Genomic DNA, 24,404 nt, shown 5'->3' on the forward strand with positions numbered 1-24,404 from the left:
AGGTAATTCTAAAATTTATATGAAGAAGTAGAGGAACTGGAGTAGGTAAAGCAATTTTGAAAAGAATAACAAATTAGAGCTCACATTACTTGGTTCTAAAACTTGTATAATTGGACATTCATATCATAAGCATTAATATTGACCACATACTTAATATCATACATAAAAATTAACTCAAAATAGATCACAGATCTAAATGTAAGTGCTATAATGACAGAACTTCTAGAAGAAAATATAGAAGAAAATTTTTGTGACCTTCGGTTAGGCTAGTAATTCTCAACTAGGGGATGTATGTCAAAGTTTATAGTTATTTTTGGCTGTTACAAATGGGGAGCAGGGAGAGTGCTACTGGAATCGAGTAGATAGAGGCCAAAGATTCTGCTAAACATCCCATCATACATGAGACATTTCATGTAACAAAGGATATTCTGACTCAAATATCAATAATGATAAGGTTGAGAAGGCTTGAGATAGGCAAAATTTTTTTAGATACAATATCAAAAATCAAGATCCATAAAAGAAAATAATAAATTGGACATGAACAAAATTAAAATTAAAAGACTGCTACAAAAATGTAAATCTAAGCCTCAGACTTGCATAAAATATTTGGAAAACATATCTACTTATTTGAGAAAGCAAAGTGAAATGATAACACACAGAAAGGAAGCTCAACAGTACAGTAGTCCCTCTCTATATCGCGGTTCACTTATCACAACCTCACTGTATCACGGGATTTTTAAAATATTATATTTAATTATTTATCGTGGATTTTTTGTTATGTCACAGGATTTTGCAGTACTATATACGTATGTTGTTAAAAGTTACATAGGTTTAAGAGTATAGAATATGTTTAAGAACATAATTAGTGTTTATAAAAGTGTGGAAAAGGTTAGTTAGTAAGGGAGTGGGAAAGGTTAACGAGGGATTGGGAACAGTTTATAAGTGTGTGGGAAAGGTTTATAAAGCCTTAATATATATATAAATACTAAAATAAATGTAAGGTTCCTACTTCGCGGGTTTTCACCTATCACGGGGGGTCTAGAACATAATACCCGTGATAAGTGAGGGATCACTGTATTAGTCATTAAGGAAATATAAATTAAAACAACAGGGCAATAACACTACATCATAGAAACTGTAGTCAATAATACTGTAGTCAATACACTGACACTATGTATAGTGTCAGGTGGGTACTGGAAGTACCAGGGGGAACACTTTGTAAAGTATGTGATTGTTAACCATTACTCTGTGCACCTGAAATTAATACAAAATAACACTGAATGTAAACTGTAATTGAAAATCATACTTAAAAAAAGAATATAAGAGAATTACACGGAACCCAAATGTAGAAAATACAGTTTGGCCTTAAGGAAACTCATTTAAACATAGCTTTGAATGTTTAAAAAAAAAAAGAAAAAGCCTGACCATTGTAAACACTGGCAAGGATGTGGAGAAACTAGAACTCTCATACACTGCTTGGGAATTAAAAATGGTATAACTACTTTGGAAAACAGTTTGACAGTTTCTTAAAAAGTTAAATATACTTGTACCATACTACCCAGATATTCCATTCCTAGGCAGTCACCCAAACAAAATGAAAACTTATGTTTGTACCAAAACATGAATATTCATAGCAGTTCTATTTGTAATAGCCTAAAACTAGATATGACCCAAATGTCTAGAATCAGGTGAATCAATAAACAAACTGTGGTATATCCATATAACAGTAATAAAAAGGAATGAACTCTTGACATACAGGACAATACAGATCACTTCAAATTAATAATGGCCCCCCCCCGCCAAAAGTAAATACTGAATTGACTCTACATATGTAAAATTTTGAAAAACGCAAGCTATTTTAGAGTGATAGAAATTATGGTGATTCCCTTATATAGGAAAAAATTGTGGTTGTCAGTATTGTGCTAGACTGAATGAATGGAATGGATGAGGATAAGGTTTTGAGTAGAAAACTCTAATCAAAAAAATTTATTTTGCTATTGAGATGTATGAGTTCTTTATGTATTTTGGATATTAACCTCTTATCAGATAGAAAACTCTAAATGGTAGCAAGAAAAAAATAACTAGCCTCAGAAATCAGATAGCTAGCCTTCTACGTGGGTGTTACTCTGGGTCATTGTGTTTCTAGACTCCACCTAAAGCCCTGCAAATAATATCAGAACATCTAGATTCTTCTCAACAACTCTGCAGGGTAAGGCTTTGCCCTGTTTCATGAAATGAGACCAATGTGTCAGTTCAGTAATTTAAGTCTATCCTCTCGCCTTTTAAAAACTGCCATAGAGAGTCAAATGCACTAAGTAGAATAAGTACCTTCAGTGATTTATTGGAGAGAGGATCTAATTCATTATAAAGAGGACCTATGAGTTGGACAGTCTCAGAACGTCCCTGTGTTTTTCTACTGAAGTCATGTGAAAATGTATGCATATTAGCACAGAATCGTGTGAAAAGAACAGAGTGCTGTTCTAACCATTTTCTGTTTAAGATTTTTACATATCAAACCTCTCTTTTCTCCCCTCATAAATGTTTTTGTAATACAAAAGTTGCAGAGGACCTGACCCTCACAATAGCCTTATATAATTTTTAATCGATGACAAAGAAAATTAGAAAGATCAACATCTCTGAACTGATACTTCAGCAGTGAAGGAAAAGAGATCAACTTACCATAACTTTTATTTTTTTGGTTGTCATTAAAACTTTGAAAAATGGGATTAATCTTATATTATCTTGAATAATGTATACTGTTACTGTATCAACCACTATAACTCTGGTAAAGCTATTTAAATTAAAAATACAAATTTTAAGTTATTGTCCCCCCAAAATTCACCAATTAAAATCACATTTTAAATGTCATTAACAAGTTCATGTTTAAGGTTGCTTTCTAATTAATGACAACCAAACCTATAATAACACACCTGGTCCCAAGTAGAAATATCTGTATTAAATGAAGCAGCACATGTACCAGAGACCTTTACCAACTGATTTTCTTCAAAAATCTTGTTATTCTAGAAGATTTAGATCTACAGAGAAATTGCAAATATAGTACAAAGAATCATTTTATTTATTATTTTTTCGAATATTTTATTTTCTTTTTTTAGAGAGAGGGAAAGGGAGGGAGAAAGAGAGGGAGAGAAACATGGACTTGAGAGTGAGAGGAACATCAACTGGTTGTCTCTAGTACATGCACAGACCAGGGACTGAACCTGTAACCCAGACACGTGCCCTGAGACCCTTTGCTTTGTGTCATGATGCCCAACCAACTGAGCCACACAGGTCAGGACAGAATCATTTGATTTTAAAATACAACCTCCTTTATCACAAAGGGGCTACTATCAGCATACCATCATCCTTCCTGGATATCAGAGCTAATTTTATCAGGTAAGAAGGAGAGTCAAGTCTATATTGCAGCTAGAGTAACAGATACCTCGATCCAACCTGATGTCATCTAAGTCCTCTGTTGCCTCTACAAGCTACCCAGTTCTAATATGTCACTGCTAACAACTCTCTCAACTTCACTTTTCATGAATAGAGGAGGAAAAGGGGAAAGGAAAAAGAAAAAAAATGAATGAAAGAAGGTGATATTCAGGCTTTGGAAAATACAACCCGTTTATTTATTTCCCTTTCATGAATAAATGACATAAATTATACCCTGGATCTAGCTTAAGAAACTTCAACTCTTAAAATAGTTTCAAAACAAACAAAAAAAACCCAACAAACATACCTCAAAATTTCCTAGGAGGCTAAGACTTGTTATAGGTGGAGCACTAGAACTCAGAAATGGTTTTTCATGAATTTCTGGATCACCTTCAATGTTTAAACATGGCCGAGGACTAATAAAAAAATAAAATCAACAAATGGACATATTAACTACAATGTTTTCTCATTTATGCTTGCACTAAATTAAAGTAAGATAATTAGATTAATTTTACATAAACTACCATAATAAAAATTAATCTAAACAAATTTTAAGATTGCTTTAGTCTCCTGTATCAGTCTTCATTTCAGTTAAAAATGAGAATACAAAGCAAAATTACGTGACTAAAGAATGACAGTATTATATGTCAACATGGAACAAACGCTGACACTTTTTTGCAAAGGAGTATAGGGCAAAAGAGGAGGTGAACGACCAGAAATATACACACTCACCTAAATGTTAAAACCAATGTTAAGTTTGTTTATTATGATGAGCATATATAGTATTAATTTCTTTCTAACTCATCCTTAATATCTGTGTGTGTGAAAAACATTCAAAATGAAAATCAATTGGAAAATTAAGATTCCTGTCAAATTTTTTATATTTAGAGCCAACATTATTACAAAGGTCAAAATTTTATGTAATACTCTTTCATGTACACAAATAAATTTTAAGATAAATACCTTCTAGATGATAAGCTTTTCAGATGCAGTAACGAAGAATCCAGATCAAAGCAACCTGATTGTGTCTTTCTTTGAGGAACCTAAGGTCAAAATAATAATTTATGAAATATATAAAAAATAATTTTCTTAAACTGATAGAATACTTTTCAAATGAAAGCTAATTGTATCTTAAAAATAATAAACTTTTCCCATAACAGATTTTTAAAAATCATGCTCTCTATTACATAGTTTTTATGTTCTTAATTTTATTAACTGGTAAGGAAAAAACATGATTAATAAAAGTATTTTTACTAGGTTTTGATTTTTTTTTAAGAAGACCAGTTTTTTCTAAACCCAAATCCTACATGGAATCCCAATGTGTAATAAGATGTTTTTACTTTATATATTTGTGTATTTTTGGAGCAGAAATAAAAGATTTATAGTTTTAAAATAAAAAGGAAACACAGAATTAAATGGCAATGGGAGCCTGGGGTCTGACCAGCTGTGTTGCTCCTCTGGGCATCCCCACCACACTGCACATTTCTAAGAACCCCGGGGCTTCACAGCCAGTAGATTTGAAAAATACTACATTCTGGAGTTTGAAGCACCAAATTACATTTAGGACAAACCACCATCTAGCTCAAAATATCCTAAAAATGAAAGACCCAAGTGTAAATTAAAGGTAAAACCATACACAACATGCATATTAGATGTTTCTAGAATTAATATTAAGTATATATAAGTATCTGAGTGATTAGTTTAAGTGATGACTAAGAAAAAACAGATCCTACTGAAAATCTAAACAACCTCAATATTTTTTGAGAGTTGTGTAAGTACACTATGCTATTGTTTGTAGTCACTTAATATGAAATTTTCTATCTAAATTCTTGTTCTTCAATTCTGGAAAGGTCTCTACCTTCATTCCTTCTAATACTACATTTTTCTTATTGCATCTAGTCCTCCTTTTGGCATTTCTACTAGACTTACATTGAGTATCACATTTCATCCTCCATGGCTCTTTCATATTGTACCATCTTGCTCCCTTTCTGCACATTATTCTAAGTGCTTTCTTAACATCTGTCTAATCCACTACTACTCTCTAGTCAGCTAATTCTAGCCTGTTTACTCCATCTATATGTGTGTGTACACCTGTACATATACTTCAATTATGGTATTTTTCACATTTAGAATTTCTACTTTGTATTTTTTTTCAAATCCACACATTCTTTCATCTTAATCTCCTGTCTTTACCTTCAGTTATATCTTGGAACATTTTAAACAGAATTATTTTTTAACTCTCTTTCAGGCTTGTCTTATAACAGAATTCCTAAATGTGAATTCCCCCACTTTTTGCTCCTGCTGATTCTTTAAAGTGCGTTGTAATGTTTTCCCTCCAAGATTATCTTCAGCAAGAGTTATTTTCCATGAAAATAAATCCTTGGTGCTGTGTGTTATAGATGTGGAATAGTTTGTTTTTTTCAATTTAGTTTATGGTTATTTCTTAGCTAGATGTCACTGAACCTCATGGACAGCACAAATTCAGAATTCCTATCATGGGTGGCTTAAATTTAAGTTAAAATGCTTTGGGGTGCTCCTTTTCCACCCACAGTGCACCTCCCTGTTGCACCCTTAAGTATTATAAATAGGTGAATTTTTTTTCCTCGTGTCCTATTTCTATAATGGTAGTTTACCCATGTTTCTAGTTTTATGAAGAGTTTGGTTTTTAGGCCCCAATTATGACTGGAGCCGAACTGCAGCCTTGACTCCTGTCCTGGCAGGGGCATTAAACCCTAGCATTGTCTTAAGCACAGATATTTTAGTGGGCTATAGTTTGCCCAAGTTAGTATTCAGAGGTTTACCTATCTTGCTCTCATAGTATATTATGTATTTACAAGTTGTGTTATGTTTTATATCCAGGATTTCTGTGTTTGGGAAGGAGAACGGGGTCTGCCTGCATCAACTGAGTCAATCATAATTAATAGAAGTCTATAATGTTTTTTACACCAGAATGATGCTGATAAATGATTTGCAAACATTTTAGATATCTTCAAATTCTAAACGTGGATAAGAGAAACATACTCACAGGACTTGAAAGAAGAGGCAATCCGGTCCGAGGATGAAAGGCTCTGGTTAAGGTTCCATCCAAGGAGTGAAAATTATCTTTCCTCCAGACATTTGAATGTTTCAGTGGTCCAGTCCTCTGCTAGGAAAATAATTAGATTTAAATGGTAATATTTTTTAATCTTAAGACTTATTTCTTTTTTAAAATTGTATTTTTTCCATGACCATTTATCCCCTTATACCCTCTTCTACTCCTCCCTACCCCTCTTAGACTTATTTCTAATATGTACTGAGGTATTATACATCTTTGGTGGTCAAGCCAATTATCTATATATCTATATCTCTATACCCTTACCCACACACATATACAGAAAACATTAAGTTTTTTTCTAAGATGCTGAATAAACTCAAATATTCTAAAGAAACTATGTTCAAATATCTTATCTACATATGGTCATATACTCTAATTCTAATATCTAGTAAGCTAATATTTGATTCTTTTCATTTTTTAAAAAACAACTATTGACAGGTAGAAAAAATAGCATAATATCCTAAAATATAAAACTGTCAATATCAAGAGTTATTCTCAGAGGATATAATTTGGAGGAGCATGACACAGCAATATAATAAACATGAATTTAAAAATATACCCAATGCAGTCACAGTACCATAGTTTTGAAGTGATATAGGGAATTGCTTAATTCTTAAAGAGTGTAGACAAGTCTATAAGCAAAGATCAGAAATTAAAAAAAAAAAGAAGAATAAAAATCAGAAAATACTAATTTGATCCTGGCTCTACCATTTACTAGCTTTGTGACCTTGGGCCAGTTACTTAACCTCTCTGGGCTGAGGGCCCTAATTTGTAAACTGGAGTTAATAATAGAACAGAACACCTCATAGTGAAGTGGAAGGATTAAGTAAGCCAACATGGGTAAAATATTCAGAAGAGTGACTGGGCACACGGTAAATGCTGTATGATTAAACTTTTAACAAATGCATGAGAAAAATGAATCTTAGTGGCTTGAAAAACACCACAGCCAATGTAAGCCTCCCTATCAGGTTCCAGAAAGGATTATGAAAACTGATATTCTTAAGGCCAGAGTAGGTTATTGTGAGAGTTATAGTTTTAAGAAATCAAAATCTACCATTTGATTAAATGCATATGTTACAGAGATGAGATCTTCTGTTAAAGAACATGAATTGGAAACACGGCACAATTTAAAAATTCTAATGTCCAGCAAAACAAATTTAAGTTCTAAAGAAGACAAACTAAAGCCATTCAGATTTGAATCAAGTTTTCTATATAATGGAAATAGAAATTTGTGAAACTACTTAGAGCAATAAATGAAATTTGAGTCTAAAACAATATTCTCAAGTTAAAAATGGTTTAGTGGAAAGTCAAATAAAGTGGAAATAAATATCTTATTTATGTAGTCCATTATAGGCTTGCAAAATAGTTTAAAATCTATTATTTGATTGTTACCACAATTCTGAGATAGGCAAAAGAGACTTATCATTCTTATTTTAAAATTAAGAAATCTGAGCTTCTGGTCAAGACGGCGGCATAGGTAAACATGGCTTGCCTCTTTAGATAACCACATCAAAATTACAACTAAAATATAGACCAATCATCACTCAGAACCATTAGAAATCAAGTTGAATGGAAATCTGACAACTACGGAATTAAAGAAACCACATCTGTCCTGACTGGTAGGAGGGGCGCAGATGCAGAATGGGCTGGCCCCACATCCATACCTGGTGGATAAAAACCGGAAGGGATATCTCAGGAGTAAGGAGTCCCAGCCCCACATTCCAGTGCTAGGAAGCTAAGTCCCCATAACTTCTGGCTGCAAAAACCATCAGGGGTTGAGTTGATGGAAGAAACTGCTGTAGCCCCAGGCAGTTCCTCTTAAAGAACCCACACACGGACTCACCTATGCAGACTCACTTCCTCTGAGCTCTGGCACCAGGGTAGCAGCTTGAAATGCACCAGTGGCATTAGGGAGGAACTAAACTGTCTGGCATTAAGGTGAGAGCTAGGGGACAGCTTTCCCCCAGATGGAAAGTTGGGGAGAGGCCATTGTCCCTTTTCTGAACACTGCTCAACAGAGCTAGCCATCTGGTGCTATATTTGAGACTCCATCAACCTGCTTATCACTGTTTATCCCACCCTGGAGATCCCCTGAGACTCTCTGTGTCTAATGGGCCCACCCAAAACAGAGACTTTTTCATATAAATAGCTGGTCTTTGTTCATGCTTCCCAACTTCCCAAACCCCCTCAAACAAGCAACAGATGGCCTGAGTAAGCCCTCAGCCCCTGTACCTCTAGTTAAGAGGCCCATACCCAGTACTAGCAGCAGCCAGCCTAGATTCACAGCTGGATAGCTTGGCTTTGCCTGGGAATCTCCAAGCCAGCATTGGTAGCAGCCATCTCAGATTGCTGTATAGCTCAGGGAGGGTGGCTCCAGACAAAAAACAGGTCAAGGCTGACTTGGCCTGCATCACCTGGGAAACCCCAGGGTTGGTGCACCCCGTGGACAGCTACAGACCATGTCCGAGCACCACTGCCCTGACCCTGCACAGTTGATCCTCCAAAGAGGGTGGAGGTTGGTGGTCCATGGTTGCAGCCAGTCCTTGCAGCTGACTGGCCTGGGTAAATCCCTCCTATTGACCTGCCAAGAGCAACTAAGGCTCAACTACAAGAGGAGGGTGTACTCAGCCTACATGAAGGGCACACCTCAAGTACCCAGCTTGGGTGACAGTGGAGACTGTGCTGCTGGACCCTACAGGACACCGGCTACATTAGGCCACACTACCAAGACAGGGAGTCATAGCTCCTTTACCTAATATGTAGAAAGAAACACAGGGAGTTTTGATCTGTTTTGAAAGAACAGATCAAAACTCCCGAAAAAGAACTAAACAAAGTGTAGATAAGAAATCTATCATATGCAGAGTTCAAAACACTGGTTATAAGAATGCTCAAGGAACTTAGTGAGGACCTCAACAGCATGAAAAAGATCCAGTCAGAAATGAAGAATTCACTAACTGAAATAAAGAACAATTTAGAGGCAAACAACAGTAGAGTGAGTGAAGTTGAGATTTTTAACACAAGGATGCAAAAAACAAGCAATCAGAACAAGAAGAACAAAGAATTAAAAAGAAAAAAACGAGGGTAGTGTAAGCAGCCTCTGGGACAACTTCAGGCATTCCAACATTTGCATCATAGGGGTGCCAGAAGGAGAAGAGAAAGAGCAAGAAATGGGAAATCTATTTGAAAAAAAAAAAAAGGAAGAAAGAAAGAAAACTTTCCTAATTTGGTGTAGGAAATAGACATGCAAGTCCAAGAAGTAGAGAGAGTCTCAAACAAAATGGACGCAAAGAGGTCCACTCAGGACACATCATAATTAAAATGCCAAAGGTTAAAGATAAAGAGAGAATCTTAAAAGCAGCAAGAGAAAAGAAGTTAGTTAGCTACAGCTAAATAAAGCTCTCAGATGATTTCTCAAAAGAAACTTTGCAGTTTAGAAGGGATTGGCAAGAAATATTCTAAGTCATGAAAAGCAGGGACCTACAGACAAGATTGCTCTGCCCAGCAAAGTTATCATTTAGAATCATAGAGCAGATAAAGAGCTTCTCAGACAAGAAAAACTAAAGGAGTTCATCATTACTAAACCATTATTATACGAAATGTTAAAGGGACTTCTTTAAGAAAAAGTAGATCAAAACTACAAACAATAAAACGGCAAAAAATACATTATCTTTCAACAATTAAATCTAAGAAACAAACTAAACAAACAAGAAGAACAGAGACAGAATCATTGGTACATGAGTGTTATGATGGTTGCTAGGTGGGAGGGGGATGCGGGGAGATGGGTGAAGAGGTGAGGGGATTAAGAAGTACAAATAGGTAGTCACAGAATAGCCATGGGAATGTAAAGTACAGTGTAGGAAATGGAGTAGCCAAAGAACTTATATGTATGACCCATGGACATGAAGGGGGAATTGCCTGAGGGAGTGGGGGGTGCTGGGTGGAGGGGGCGGAGAGGAAAAAACTGCAACAACTGGAATAGCATAATTAATATAATTTAAAAAGTTAAAATTAAGGAGTCTGATATTTCTAGAAGTTATATGACTTATTCAGTGTCACTCAAGGATCAAATTGTAAAGTCAGGACTGGAACCCAGGTATTTTGCCAACAGCCTAGTGATTTCACTATAGATATTCCTAAAAGCCTTAGCTGAGCAGTGGCATAACAGAATGGGTACACTGACAGAACAGCTAATCAATAATCCATTAAGTTAAAATAAATTTTATTTCTGACTCCTATTTACTCACCAGCAATAGTTCGTAAAATTGAAATAAACAAAAAATGGCGACAGGAAGAATTTATCTAGCATTTGCTCTTAAGTGAGTGTGTTATTTACAAGGATATTAATACTAGATCAATAGGAGGTTTATTATATCAGATTATATGTTCTATAAATAATGGGCACCTGGGGCCTTTATAACTAGATCTCCTGTAAACAAAATTCAAACCATAACAGATGTTTAAGAATTATATTTGAAATATTAGATATTACCTACCAACACCTCTGCATTTTTCAGTAGTTCACATGTAGACAAACAGTCTTTTATACTCTTTCTTTGAGAACAGTTTTGAAATTTTTCATCAATTGGATCTTCTTTCTTCTGTTCATTTTTAAATTGGTCTGGCTTTTTGCATTTGAAACCTTCATTATCTTTATTGAGATAGTTTTCTATACTATTAAGTTGCATATTTTGCTCACATGTTGTAGGCCTTTTTGAGTCTTTATTTAAGCACTTGTCTTCATGTTTATTCAAATATCCAGACATTTCCAATGTAGTAATTTTTATTTTTGAGTCATTGGTTTTGGAATTATCAAATTGGTGATTGTTAAAAAATTCTGGATTACAGTTTTCATTTTTTATTGTTTTTTCTTTATACTTATTTGCGCAAATCTGTTTGTCAATATTGGTGCAATTTGTATACCATTTATCATTTCCGTTGCTAATTTCTTGCTCCTTCAATTGACACTCCGAATGTGTATTTTCCAATCCGATTGTCAAATCTAAGTTATTATCTTTGCAATGAGACATATTTGAGGGAGCCAATAAACTAGTGGCTCTGTTCTGTATCCCTTGAAATGTACTTTGGATGACTTCACTAGGATTGTCTTGATATAGATTTCTTCTTATTTGAGGTTGCAAAGAGGACTTGACTTTACTATTGCATTTAAAAGAACTAAAAGATTTAGTAGGTATTAAGTTTTCCCCTTCACTGGAGTCTTCTAACAAGGAAAATTTTGTATTAGAAATGGAAACAGAGGCATCACCCTTGTTTTTCTTCAAAAAATTTTTGTGTTCATATGAACTCCTATACCCTTTAGAAGGAACCAAAGCAGAGTCACGCATGTTGAATGATGGGGAGGGCATATGTGATGCCGTTGGATCAATATGCTCCAAGTGCTGAGCAATCCTTGCAATAACATCTTGCCGCTCCTGGAGTAATGAGCCTATTAAAGGGTTAGTCTCACCAACAGACTGATGAGAATAAAGACCATTGGAAGTGCAAGTTTCACTTCGGGGAATTTCTGGTTTTACTCGGATTTTCCCCTCATTGGTATCTTCTGAAGAGGCAAGCTCTGGACTACCAAATGAAATAGAGAAAGTTTCTTTACATTTTCTCACATTTTCATTTTCTTCTGAAACCCGGAAAAGCTTTGAATTCAGCGAACTAGAGTCTTGAGTATTAAATGCATGTCCAGAAACATGCGAACTGCTTGGATCACAATGAATCAAATGCTGAGCAATTCTTGCAATAACTTCTTGTCGATCCTGGATTAAAGAGTCTATTAAAGGATTAGTTTCACCAACTGACTGCCAGGAACTCTGATGACTACAGACACTGGAATCAATCATTGAAAATGATTTTAAAGTTCTCACTGATGTTTCCTGTGACTTTTTATCTCCTATACCACTGAAGCGTAGAATATTAGCTTGACAAGTTCCATAGTCAGGATGTCTACCAGTGCCTGGATGTAGTCTGCCATTTTTGACAGCTGCAGTATATTCTGGAGGTGTGCCATTTTTTGGATGCAATACACTTTCGGGTGCCATGGTCCAAGTTTGTTTGCTACACGGACGCTGTAAACTGTTTGTACTACACTGTTCTGCTTCATTAGAATTGCGGTGCTGATGGGCCTTAAGTTCATGTTCTTGAATTCTCTTCTCATAAAGGCCAATATTACTGTGAATACTACACGTCAAAACTGGGTAATTAGATTGTCTGGGCAAGGACTGAACGCTGACTTTCAAGGCCACATTGTGAGAGACATTGGGAACAGGAAACACGTGTTCAATTGGAGTTTGTGAAAAATTCCACTGCAGGTCTACATCAGCAGCACTGATTCTAGAATTACAGAGAAAAATATGGAATCAATGCATTATAAAATATGTATCATTATTGGTTATTATTTAAAGAATTTTAAACAGTCATATACTTATCTTTGTTCACATTAATTACTATTGAGGTTTTACTTTTAGCTGCTTTGCCATGCAAATTATTCTGATAAAACCAACAGAAGTAGTATTGCAGATTATGATCTTTTTAAGAACACTAGATCACTTAAGCATTAAAGCTCAAGGATATTATAATTTAAAAGTATTCGTCAAAACAAAAAAAAGGACTTTGTATTTACCACTACATAAATAGATTCAGAGAATTCTACTGTGGAAGGAGATTAAGATACTCTATCTCATGGACAACTGCCAAAAGAGACAATTAGACAGTGTTCGGCAGTTTGTATGTTTATAATTACCAAAATGCCAAAAATTAAGTCTACCATATGGAAATTCAGCAGCCCAAAAAGTTCTTCTACTTTATTTATAATGGCAGCACTAAGTCCATTGTTGGTTCTACAAAGGAAGCATACAAGTCCTCTGAAAACTATTCCACACCAGATTTAATCCAAGAAACAAAATTCATACTTACATCTACATTTTTCTAACTTGTTTTGAGAAAAATGTCAGTAAATTTTATCTATTTATATTTAGAAATGAAGGAAACAAAGTACTTAAAAGGTAAAATATCACTCAGAAGCTAATCAATGTAGTTGAATACACAGTCTTTTTTGTGCCTACACATACCTGTAAAGAATATTTCGTGGAATAGCACCATGGGAAACACTCAGCCAAGCACTTAATTGAGAAAAAAACACAAATGAGCGAACAGCCAATAGAAGAGTCTTCTCTTCAATAAATCGATCGCCATTCCTAAGGAAAGTAAAAAAAAGAAGAAGAAAAGAAAAATAAAAAAAAAATCATCTAAATACCAGCAAGTACAAAATGACTGAATTTTAGAAAGATAGAAGCTGAAATGAACGTATCATTCAGGATGCCACTGTGTCACTTAAAAGTCATGTCAGTACTAAATATCTAGATTTTACTACATAAATAGAGAGAATCTCAGACAGGGTATTTATTAAAATAATTTATAAAAAGTTGTGGAAAACCTGATTTACCAAGAACAACTTCAAACTCAGTTCTACAACTTACTGTCGAGGAACTGGCTCCAATACCCATCTTTCTAATAATAACGCATCTTGCTTAATTGCAGGATCGTTGAGATCAATCCCGTCGGTGGAGGGCCCATCATCGCTGTAGCAGCAGTCTGGCAGTAGCATAACTTCTACCATGATTGGAAGGTTATTCTTCCACAACAAGGCGACCTCAGACCTGGTTCGTCTGGCTTGGCGACACTTATAGAGAAAATGAATATAAGCAAAATGTCTCAATAACCTCCATAATTTTATATGTTAATTTAAAAGTTATAATGGTAAGTACACATCTGTATGAGAAATTAGTCATCAATTGTAGACCTTGCTTCGATTTCTCCATTTGAGTAGGTTTCCTCATTAAACAATGAATTCACACTAGTGAGCTCTTAAGTGTGAGGATTAGTACTGAACAACAATTATGATGCACAACACTTATGATGCAAACTTTCTTGGGAGAGGGGCATATCTTTGTTCTATCTCGAGGTGGCCCAGCCTTGCCTAGTTTGTTAATTATATCATCATTACAGAGGATATTCATTCTAAGTGAAGACCAAAATATTAAAGCTTATTTTTTAAAGTTAAAAATTTTGAACTATATTTAAGAAACTAACTGGAAGAAATATCCTTACAGCAAATTATACAGTACTTACCAAATTAAATATTTTTAACAGTATTTTATACAAAAACATTAAGATGATAACAAAAATGTATCCTCAAAAGGAATATAGAGGAAAACTGGTTAATGAGGGGAAAATAATTATTAACATCAATCTATTAAACAAAAAAATAAAGTCGATGAGCTAGGGCTAAGACTCTAAAGATAAAGAAAGCTGAATCAAAGTAGCAAATATAATCTTAAATCCGATGTGTGAGAAGGTAGGTATGAAACTGGCTGCCTGGTGATCAGCAAAACTACCTACTGTGCCTTCAAGAGCATTTAAGAGCCAAGGTTATTGGCTAAGGTTCAGGATTAGGACTTTTTTCTCTATGGTTGAGACTGATTTTATATTTAAATATGAGCATTATAATCTCAGTGTAACAAAGGTGATGAGAGAATTTATATAGTTTATATAAAAGATAAATAAAAAGCCTTTAACATATAATTCTTACCTGGGCCAGATTGTCACTACATTCATGTTTGGTAGTTACTGGGTAACAGGACTGCGCTGGAGGGCAATGGAAACTTTCCGAGCGACCTTTTACAGAACATTCAGGTGTTCGTCCTTCTGTTATTAACAAGGCCAAAGAGACCAAGAACTCCTCTGCATCATATTCAAAATATTCATCTAGAGTATCTGGTATTAAAAAAGAAAGAAAGAAAGAAGAGTCTTCACTTCAACGTACTCTTGATAAGAACTCATCTTTTATGTCTAAAATAACTGTCACATTCCATATTGAAGCATATTCACTAACAAAAAATGAAAAGAGAAAAAAAATGAGGCAATTAAAATATGGTAAACTCATGATTGAAAAGATACACAGAGTCAGGAGATGATGAATGATACAACATTTTAGTTAAGATAGAGCTGGTAAAAATTATGGCATAAACTGTTTTATGTAAACTTCAGTTAAAACACTGAAGATTTTAGGAATACATTTTAAATTCTATAAATAATTATGTTTTTATATGTCAGGTATAACAATTTTCACACACAAAAGTTCACCAACAGCCAAAGGTTAAAATATTTTATGTCATATTTTTAGTTAAGATGTTTTATTGCTATTATTAAATACTAGAAAAAGATGCAGATCCAAATGCATGTTCCTCCTCTTTTCTCTCTCCTCCCTTCCATAACTAATTCCTTGTTTTCGCAGCCCTAATTCTGTGATGTGGCCATTCTTAGCCTTTCCTATACAGTAGTAGTGGTTTCAGAGGGAGAAATGCTATAATTATCTAGCAGGAAATGCAGGCCTGAAATGCAATATATGAATTGTGTTTTTTTAAAAAATTACTATGCAATTCCAAACAATCTAACCTGCAGATACTGTCATTTACTTGTAGTAATTAAGAATTTTTTCACAAGTGCTCTAATTTTTTTAAAGTTTATTTTTAAAAATTTTAACCTGCCTATAGACATGTATACACAAAATTCAATTTGTTGTGCAATCCAATTAAGCAACACATTAAAAAAAATCCTTGCCTGAAGGTATATTTATTGATTTTAGAGAGAGAGGTGGGGAGGGAGTGCACATAAGAGAAGGAGAGAGAGGGAGACATCAATGTGAGAGAGAAACATCTATCAGTTGTCTCTTGAACACGCCCCGACTGGGGATTGAATCTGGATCTGAGGTATGTGCCCCAACCAGAAACTGAATCCGCAACCCCTTGGTGTACAGGACAACGCTCCAACCAAGCCACCAGGCCAGGTCAAAGCAACACATACTTTAAGTACCTACCACACTGTATTAGGTCACAGGGGGACACAGAGTTATACTTTACATAGTTCCTTATAGCAAAGGCTTTATGATTCAGAAATGACATTAAAAAAACAAAACAAAACACTGTAGCATTTAATATATTCCAAAGAAATTCAGATAACAGTGGTAAAATCTTGCAAAAGAGGCAGTTGTTGAGCAGAACCATGAGAGGGAAAGTGCAACCTGAATGGAAAATTTGCATAGAGAAAATGTGTAAAAGGCAGAACTGGAGCTAGACTGTGAACAGCCTTGAGAGGTACGATGAAGAATGCCTACTCAAGAAGGTTTATCAGGAAAAGAAGAAGTCTTGAAAGCCAACTTTATTTGGAAAAGTTTCCCTAAATTGACCATTTGTAACACATAAGAGTTAACACTTAGTAACACTGTCAAGGCACTGCCAGTTTTAAATACTTTCTATACAGTAAACTCATTTAGTCTTTGGAACAGCTATAGAAGGTGAGAACTATTACACCATTTTATGGAAAACAGAAGCATAGAGAGGTTGAGTTAAGATTATTGAGCTGAAAAGTAGCAAAGTTTGAATTTGAACCTATACAGTCTGGTTCCAGAACCTGGGTTCTTAACCTCCCCATACATGTCTTCTTTGATTATGGCTATAAATTTTGCTTTTGTATACTTTAATATTATATTTATAAAATATAAATGAAAATAATACACATGCAACATATATTTTAATAATATATTTTGGAGTATTTATGGTATAGAATTACTTTCCAGAAATAGCACCCTAATTTATAATAATGTGCCAATGAGGAGAATGAAAAGAGGTCTCGACTTTCAACTCTCCTCCAGGAACCAATGAGACCATCAATCAAGGGTTTCCTGTGTTCTTCAGGACTCACAGAATTAATCATAATGTCCTTTGGAGAGAAGCAGAAGATGTAAAAAGGATTCCACTTAGTCTCTTTCTCAGGTGGTTCTGTAGCTTTTCAAGGCTAGCTCCTGGCTTGTCATGGGCTACGTGGCATGATTCCAGTTCTGGGCTCAGCCAGTTCCTCTTCCCTCAGTTTGTGGGATAATCCTGGAGAGCTACAAACCATGGCAGAGCAGTGGCTCCTGAGCCATGGGATGGTGAGTGACGCCAAGCTGTCAGCTGCTCCGTGTGAGCGCTATGGATGACCCACAGCCCAAGTATTGTCTCATATTTATGTGCTGCTTCAAACAGCAACAGCAGCAACAAAAACTATGGTGTCTCTATTGCTGAGAAAGAACAACCAGGTCAGATTAGGAAGGGGGAAGGGCATGCAAAATAAGGAGTATGAGAGAGTGTTTTTGTTGTCTTTTGGGCTACTGGGACCCCATCACTTGTTATCCTTACACCTGCAAAACTATAATTCATCTCCAAAAGCCTAGCAGGAATGGCTTACTTATATACTAGAAATCCGTTTAAACTGATAAAAACTGAACTATTAGGAAAAAGCACTTTTGCCCTGGCTGGTGTGGCTCAGTTGCTTACCCAGTTTGTCATTCTGAAAACTGAAAGGTCATGGGTTCAATTCCCGGTCAGGGCACAGGCCTGGATGGTGGTTTTTGCTCCCAGTTGGGGTATGTGCAAGAGGCAACAGATTTATGTTTCTCGCCCTCTTTTCCTCCCCCCATCCCCTCTCTTTAGAAACAATAAAACAAAAATAAGAAAAAGAAAAAGCACTTTTGAATAATATAACATTTGACTAAAATTTGGTTGCTTTGGTCATTATCTCCTCAGGTAGTAAACTAAAAGAACTCCAAAAACATGATCTGAGATCCTTTAGATGACTTATTGAATTTAGCCAGAGTAGTGAAAATTTTGAAATAAAGATTAGAGATCACAGTAGTTATCTATGTAAATTACATACGGATTGCAGGGAAGAGTACGAATTATACAACGGTATTATGAAACACATACAATACTACCTAAGTGCACGCAACTGACTGTGTGATGACAACTTTAGGAATTTGTCAGGAAAAATTTGTGGGTATCTGAATTTTAATAAATGAAGTACTAAATCACTATAGTCATTAGAAAAGTTACATAATTAAAATTTTGATAATTTCAACCTCTAAAACACTGGAGAGCGTACTTTACCGTAGTAAAGAATATGAATAGTAACTGGGAAATGTGTCATGCCAAAGAAAATTCAATAGATATAACTTGATATTTTGATGCATAACTTACTCCAGAAACAACTTATGTTTTTAGGGTCTCTAAAAACAATTACCTTTATAAAAACAGAAAGTGTTTCAAATCTAGACAAATGTTGTTAGGCTTACCTACTAGTTACACATTTTACAACAGATAAATTATTTGATGTAAAACACAACATTGAAGAAAACAGGAAAAATGTTATAAATTTTCATAGGCTATGAAAGATCATTAGACATTGGGAATTAATTGAAACATAGTTTCAGAGTCCCTTTTCCTATCCAAGACCTCAGTGAGGACTGTGCTCACTACACCAGTTTGACTGGGAGCCATGACTGATCTGCTGTATTTTTAGTGGCATGCTCTTCTGGCTCTGGAATTTAGTCATATTCTTAAAGTTCTCTATTTTTCCTGTCCAACAGAAAAGGTAACAATTTGGCCACTGGAAAAACAATCAGTGATTCACAGATGAAACAACTAACTTGTGGTGTAAATTCTTCATTGTGGGCGTTCAAGGACAGGCTGATAAACAATTGCCAGGGGTGTCATTGAAGGGATTTTAAATGTTTATACCAGTTTTAAAAATTGGAATAAACTTAAATGTCCAATTATATGGAACTGGCTAAATATACTGTGGTACAGTTATATCTAAAATAATGATATAAATCTACTTTGGACAAAGGTATCTACAATGTAAGTGAAAATACAATGTTTCATAAGAATGTAATTATCATGAGTTTTGTGGGATCACATAGGCACACAGGCATAGAAAGTTATGCATACAACAGAATATTATTAGTCCTATAAAGCAAACACACAAATACATAAACTAAATTTTAAATAAATTACTACTGTCTAAGATTAGATAAATATGGCCTATTAATTGAAAAATAACATGTAAATAAAAGCATTATCTAATGTCATATATTTTAATTAATTACAGTTATTGTTTTGCAGAATCCCTACTAGGTAAGCCAGAGTTTAGTTACTTAATGTAAGAATCTGTGGCCTTCCTCTGTCCTTTCATCTTGGAGCCTGTGGAGGCCTGCCAGGAATAGGACTTTTAAACAATGAATATGTCTGGAAGGCTGTGGTCCAAGGCCATTTTTGCTGGCTATGAGCGGCATCTCTGGAACCAGAGGGAGTATGTAGCTCTTCTTAAAACTGAAGGTGTTTATGCTCAAGATGACACTGAATTCTGTCTAGGCAAGAGACGTGCTTATGTACAAAGCAAGGAACACAGTGACTCCTGGTGGCAAACGACAAAACCCGAGTACTCTGGGGAAAGGCAACTAGGCTCATAGAAACAGTGGCAAGGTTCGGGCTAAATTCCAAGCATCCTTCCTGCAAAAGCCATTGGACACAGAATCCATGTAATGCTGTACCCCTTAAAGATGTACTTATTGAAATATAAATAAATAAAAGTGGATTTATCAGATTGTAAAAAAAAACAAACAGGAACTTGTGAAGACATACACAGGGAACAGCATACTGGTTCTAGTGTTAAAAGTCGGAAATTAGCAGTTTGAAACATTTTTTTCCCTTTCTTTTTTAAAAAAAACTTTAAAAAGTTAGGTAAAAACTAGAATCTCATACTGATGAGAAATATATGTGGATGCATCTGAGAATAAGTGTTAAGAATTAGAACAGGTTATGATCAAAGAATTGGACTCTCAGTTGACTTAACCAGTATGTAGGTATCAAGACTTCATGTATCAAACAAATACTATATATCTACTGTGTGCAAGGCACTTTCCTAGACACTGAGACTTGGAGCTTATTTCTAGTGGTAGCAGAGAAAAACAAAAACAAGTTATTAAGAAAAATATCAGATGGCGTTAAGTGATAGGCCATAATTTTAAAAGGGAGGTGTGAGTGATTGTGTGAATGCTTTATATCAAGTATTCAGGGAAGGCTTTTCTAAGCAGATAACATTTAAGCTGAGATGCGAACAAGAAGCTAGTCATTCAAAAACTAAGGGTGAGAGTATTCTGAGCAGAGGGTATAAGGTGAGTATGAATGGGTAATGTATTTGGAACTGAAAGAAGGTTGAGTGAAGCTGGAATGGCAGTGGGAGAGAGGGAAAGTGGCAGGAGATGGAAGTTTAGAATGGCGGCCAGGGCCTAGGTTATATGGGGTTTTGAAGCTGTTACCAGGGGGTTTAGATTTTATCCTAAATGCCATGGGAAGCCACTGAAGGGTTTTACCTAGAGAAATGACAAAATGATCACCTCAGCTGCTATGTTGATAATAAAGCAGGAAAAAGAATCAAAAGTAGGTAGGTATACTAGTTCGGAGGTTACTGTTATTCTGCAGGGTTGGGGAAATAGTGTTCAGAATCGTTGGCATTTGGAGAGTATTTAGAGTCAAGAGTTACCTGTAGAAATATGTAGGGAACTCAAGACAGAGCCCTGGGGCACTCTAACAAGAAGCAATCTGTTAGACGATGAACCACTAAAAGGAGCTGTTAAGCATGGTATCTTGAAAGACACAAGAAAAAAAAATGTTGTAAGGAGGGCATGGTTAATGGTATGGAAACACTGATGATTAGTAAAATATATGCAAATAAGTGGCCACTGGGTTTGACAATGATGAAGTCACTGGTGATCCTGACAACAGTGATTTCATCAGATGGTGATGATGGAAGATTGGACAGATGTCAGTTATTGTCAATTATAGTGAATTGTCAATTATTCTGAAGAGTATAGATGATAAATACAAAAGCCTATTTTTCCTGTCCTCTCTTAACACAATGGCCATTCATGGATCACAATACCTCTTTCTATAAAAGCAAGGTAAGTGTTAAATACACAGTATCATCACTCACACAAAATTGTCTCCAAACCCCAAAACAGAAGAAAATAAGTTCCCTTCTAAGTCTATGGGATAGGGGCAAGAAATTCCCCTCCTTATGACTCTGAATACAGTCACTAAATCTTAATAATGTGTCATTTTAAATTTGTCTTGGAATTAAACACTTCCTTTTTAGCCCTGGCTAGTGTGGCTCAATGGATTGAGCACCCGCCTGCAAACAAAAAGGTCAGGGCAGATGCTTGGGTTGTGGGCCAGGTCCTCAGCTGGGGGCATGTGAGAGGCAACCGATCAACAATGTTTATCACCCACTCTTTCTCTCTCCCTTTTTGTCTCTCAAAAAATAAATAAATAAAATCTTTAAACACTTCCTTTTTAACCTCAAGATAATTACCTAGTTATGCTCTTATTATTTCACACCTGATCAACAGTCTCCTCTTAACTATTGAATCCAATGTAATAAATTCTTAAGCTTAACATTAGGGCCAGGGACACTACAGAGCATTGCCAGATTCTGACGTGAATGCTGCTTCTTGGAACTATACAGAGGCGACACTCTGCTTACACCTCGACCTTCCAAGTCTCAATTGTCTCTCCGTTTACTTCCTCATCTCCTCTTTTACTGTTCCTACATGGTCTCTCTGTTCTAGTTAAACTGCTCTCTATACCATGGTCTACTCATTTCCCATGTGGTACCATTGCTTGTTCTTTTTAGCTATTAAAAATGCTGTCCTCCTCTCCTTTTCACCAATCCTGAGCTTTCGGAAGAGCTTTCCAAACTCCCTATTTGTTTTCACAAAATAATTTTTTCCTGACTCATTACCACACTGAGCTTTCACTTACTTTGTACTCTTCCCCAAACTTACATAAGCCATCTAGGCTCTGAATGGTTACTTCTTGGTGCTGGCACATAATCTTAACATCATGAATTCCACCTCCACGTGGGTAAGTTTCACTCTGTTCCATGGACAGAGTGTACGGCTAACTTCAGCTAACCTTCTCCCAAACTTGGGGCACTGATCACAAATGTGAACATGAAAAAGGAAAGAATAGATCAGTGCAAATCAATCATCACACTTCAGGTAAAACTTGGCATGCTAATCAGCTCCCATCCATTTCTTTATAATATTCTTAACATTTCACAGATGCATGTGGGTAAAATTCTACATACATTGAAATATTTTTGGTTTCTAATCTATATGTTCCAGTCTCAAAGGTACATGTTGTGTGTTTCCGTTTTGACTGAGAAAAGAATCTTAGAAATCATGTTGCCTGATCTATCTTAATTCTAGATGAAGAAAAGGAGACAAAAAGACATCAGTTTTCTTGTTCAAAGCTGTATATTGCAAACTAGAATCCAGGTTTTTCCAGTTCTAGTGCAACTTCATGTATATACCATGAGAAGTCTTTAAGCAGAGAATAAAAGCCAAAGCTGACTTTAGTGACAAGTGTAAAATATAGTGGCTATTGCTGTATACAAAAGAGCAATTTTATATGTGCACTATTATTTTATAAATATTAGTTACACATAAATATTTTCACATACAGAATAGTATCTTCAAATACAAAAAAATTATTTTTCGTTAAGCAACAACAAAATAACCTGAATTTTTAAAAGTCCTCAGCATGCTTATAAAAAAGGCAAGTGATTCATTCACAGACTTATTACAGACTGCTCTTTCTTTCTTCCTTTATTTGTTTGTTTCTTTCTTTCTTGGGGGGTGGGGGAGGCGGAGACACTCAGAAACATTGATCTACTGTTCCACTTATTTATACATTCACTGGTTCCTTCTTGTATGTGCCCTGACCGGGGACTGAACCTGCAACCTTGGTGTGCTGGGACACTAACCAACTAAGCTACCCTGGCCAGAGCTCACACTGACTTTTAAATGCAACTTTCTGGACACGCATGTGGTTTGTTTGGATTCAACCAAATATTTCTGCTGTACATTTACATTAGACAGTAACCACCAAAGTTAAAATTATGATTTAAATCATTGCAATACTATGAGATGCCACCTGAAAAACTAAGTCATATCCATGTTTTTACAATAATCTAGCTATTAAAAACTGGCTCTAAATTGTAAATGTTACATAATCCAAACATTCATTTTAAACAAAGATGATCACCACCATCTTGAGCTGTGAAGTGCGTTAGCAAGTCCTTCCTCATCTTAATTCTCATGATGCAGCAGAGTAACAGTGAAGAGCATGAACTCTGAGCTCATGGAGCCGGCTCCACTACTTGCTTAGTTGCTAGGCTTTCTACAAGTTATACAACTTCTTTTTGCTTCAGTTTTTAAGTCTATTAAATGGGGATAATAACAGTGTCAACCTTCAGAGGACAGTTACAAGGATTATTATTTGTAAAAATTTTAGAATACTGCCTGGCACCTAGTGAGCACCATATAAGTGTTTGTTAAATCTACAATAAAAATAAGTGCAATGATGTTGTGTCTTTCTCTTGTTTTAAAGATGAGAAAACTAGATTTGTAAAATCATTTGCCCAAGCTCACACATATTATCAGTAATTGGGAAACCACTTCTAAGGAATAGTTTTAATTCTCAGTTACAGAAGCTCATACTTATTTTTTTCATTTCACTTTACCAACTCGGGGCATAGATTCTAGAAAGCTTCTCGGACAGACATCTCTTCAAGGATTCCTAGTATTAAAAAATTTTAAACAGCTATTCTTCTCTTTCCTTATGTTTTTCCAGTTTAAAGATCTCTCAGTTTACATAGTATAGAAAAGGCCAGATCATACAGTTCCAGAAAAAGAGGATATTTCACTTAGAAACATTATCCTCAGAATGCTTGGAAAAACCTTATAATTACATCTACGTATAAATAAAACATTGCAGTGTTCTATTTTGTGCACTGAAACACTTAAGAGTTAAATAAAACTAAGCTTGGTCTCTATCATCAAAGAAAATTAAGCAGCTTTTGTGGGCAAAGACAGGACTTGGTTTTTGTAGAAGATTCATAAATTAAAGAACTCAAAGGAACCTTCTAGAGCATATCT

At 35.3% G+C, this 24,404-nt stretch overlaps 1 protein-coding gene across 7 annotated transcripts in view; it reads right to left on the bottom strand.

Moving 5' to 3' along the window:
• Positions 1 to 24,404, bottom strand: part of ATOSA (atos homolog A) — a 102,631-nt gene that overhangs the window by 14,626 nt on the left and 63,601 nt on the right. For 6 of the 7 annotated variants that reach the window (XM_090270618.1, XM_090270615.1, XM_090270620.1 and 3 more), the window contains exons 3-9: positions 15,120 to 15,304; positions 14,008 to 14,210; positions 13,600 to 13,725; positions 11,017 to 12,862; positions 6,455 to 6,574; positions 4,393 to 4,472; positions 3,737 to 3,845 (exon numbers count right to left, since the gene is read on the bottom strand). In XM_090270618.1, the coding sequence (XP_090126744.1) occupies positions 3,737 to 3,845; positions 4,393 to 4,472; positions 6,455 to 6,574; positions 11,017 to 12,862; positions 13,600 to 13,725; positions 14,008 to 14,210; positions 15,120 to 15,304 (2,669 nt within the window). The remainder of the gene's footprint in view (positions 1 to 3,736; positions 3,846 to 4,392; positions 4,473 to 6,454; positions 6,575 to 11,016; positions 12,863 to 13,599; positions 13,726 to 14,007; positions 14,211 to 15,119; positions 15,305 to 24,404) is intronic. The other variant, XM_090270616.1, reaches the window with a different exon arrangement.

This window comes from Furipterus horrens, unplaced genomic scaffold, assembly GCF_987537825.1.
Source record: "Furipterus horrens unplaced genomic scaffold, mFurHor1.1.pri manual_scaffold_3, whole genome shotgun sequence".
Classification (NCBI taxonomy): Eukaryota; Metazoa; Chordata; class Mammalia; order Chiroptera; family Furipteridae; genus Furipterus; species Furipterus horrens.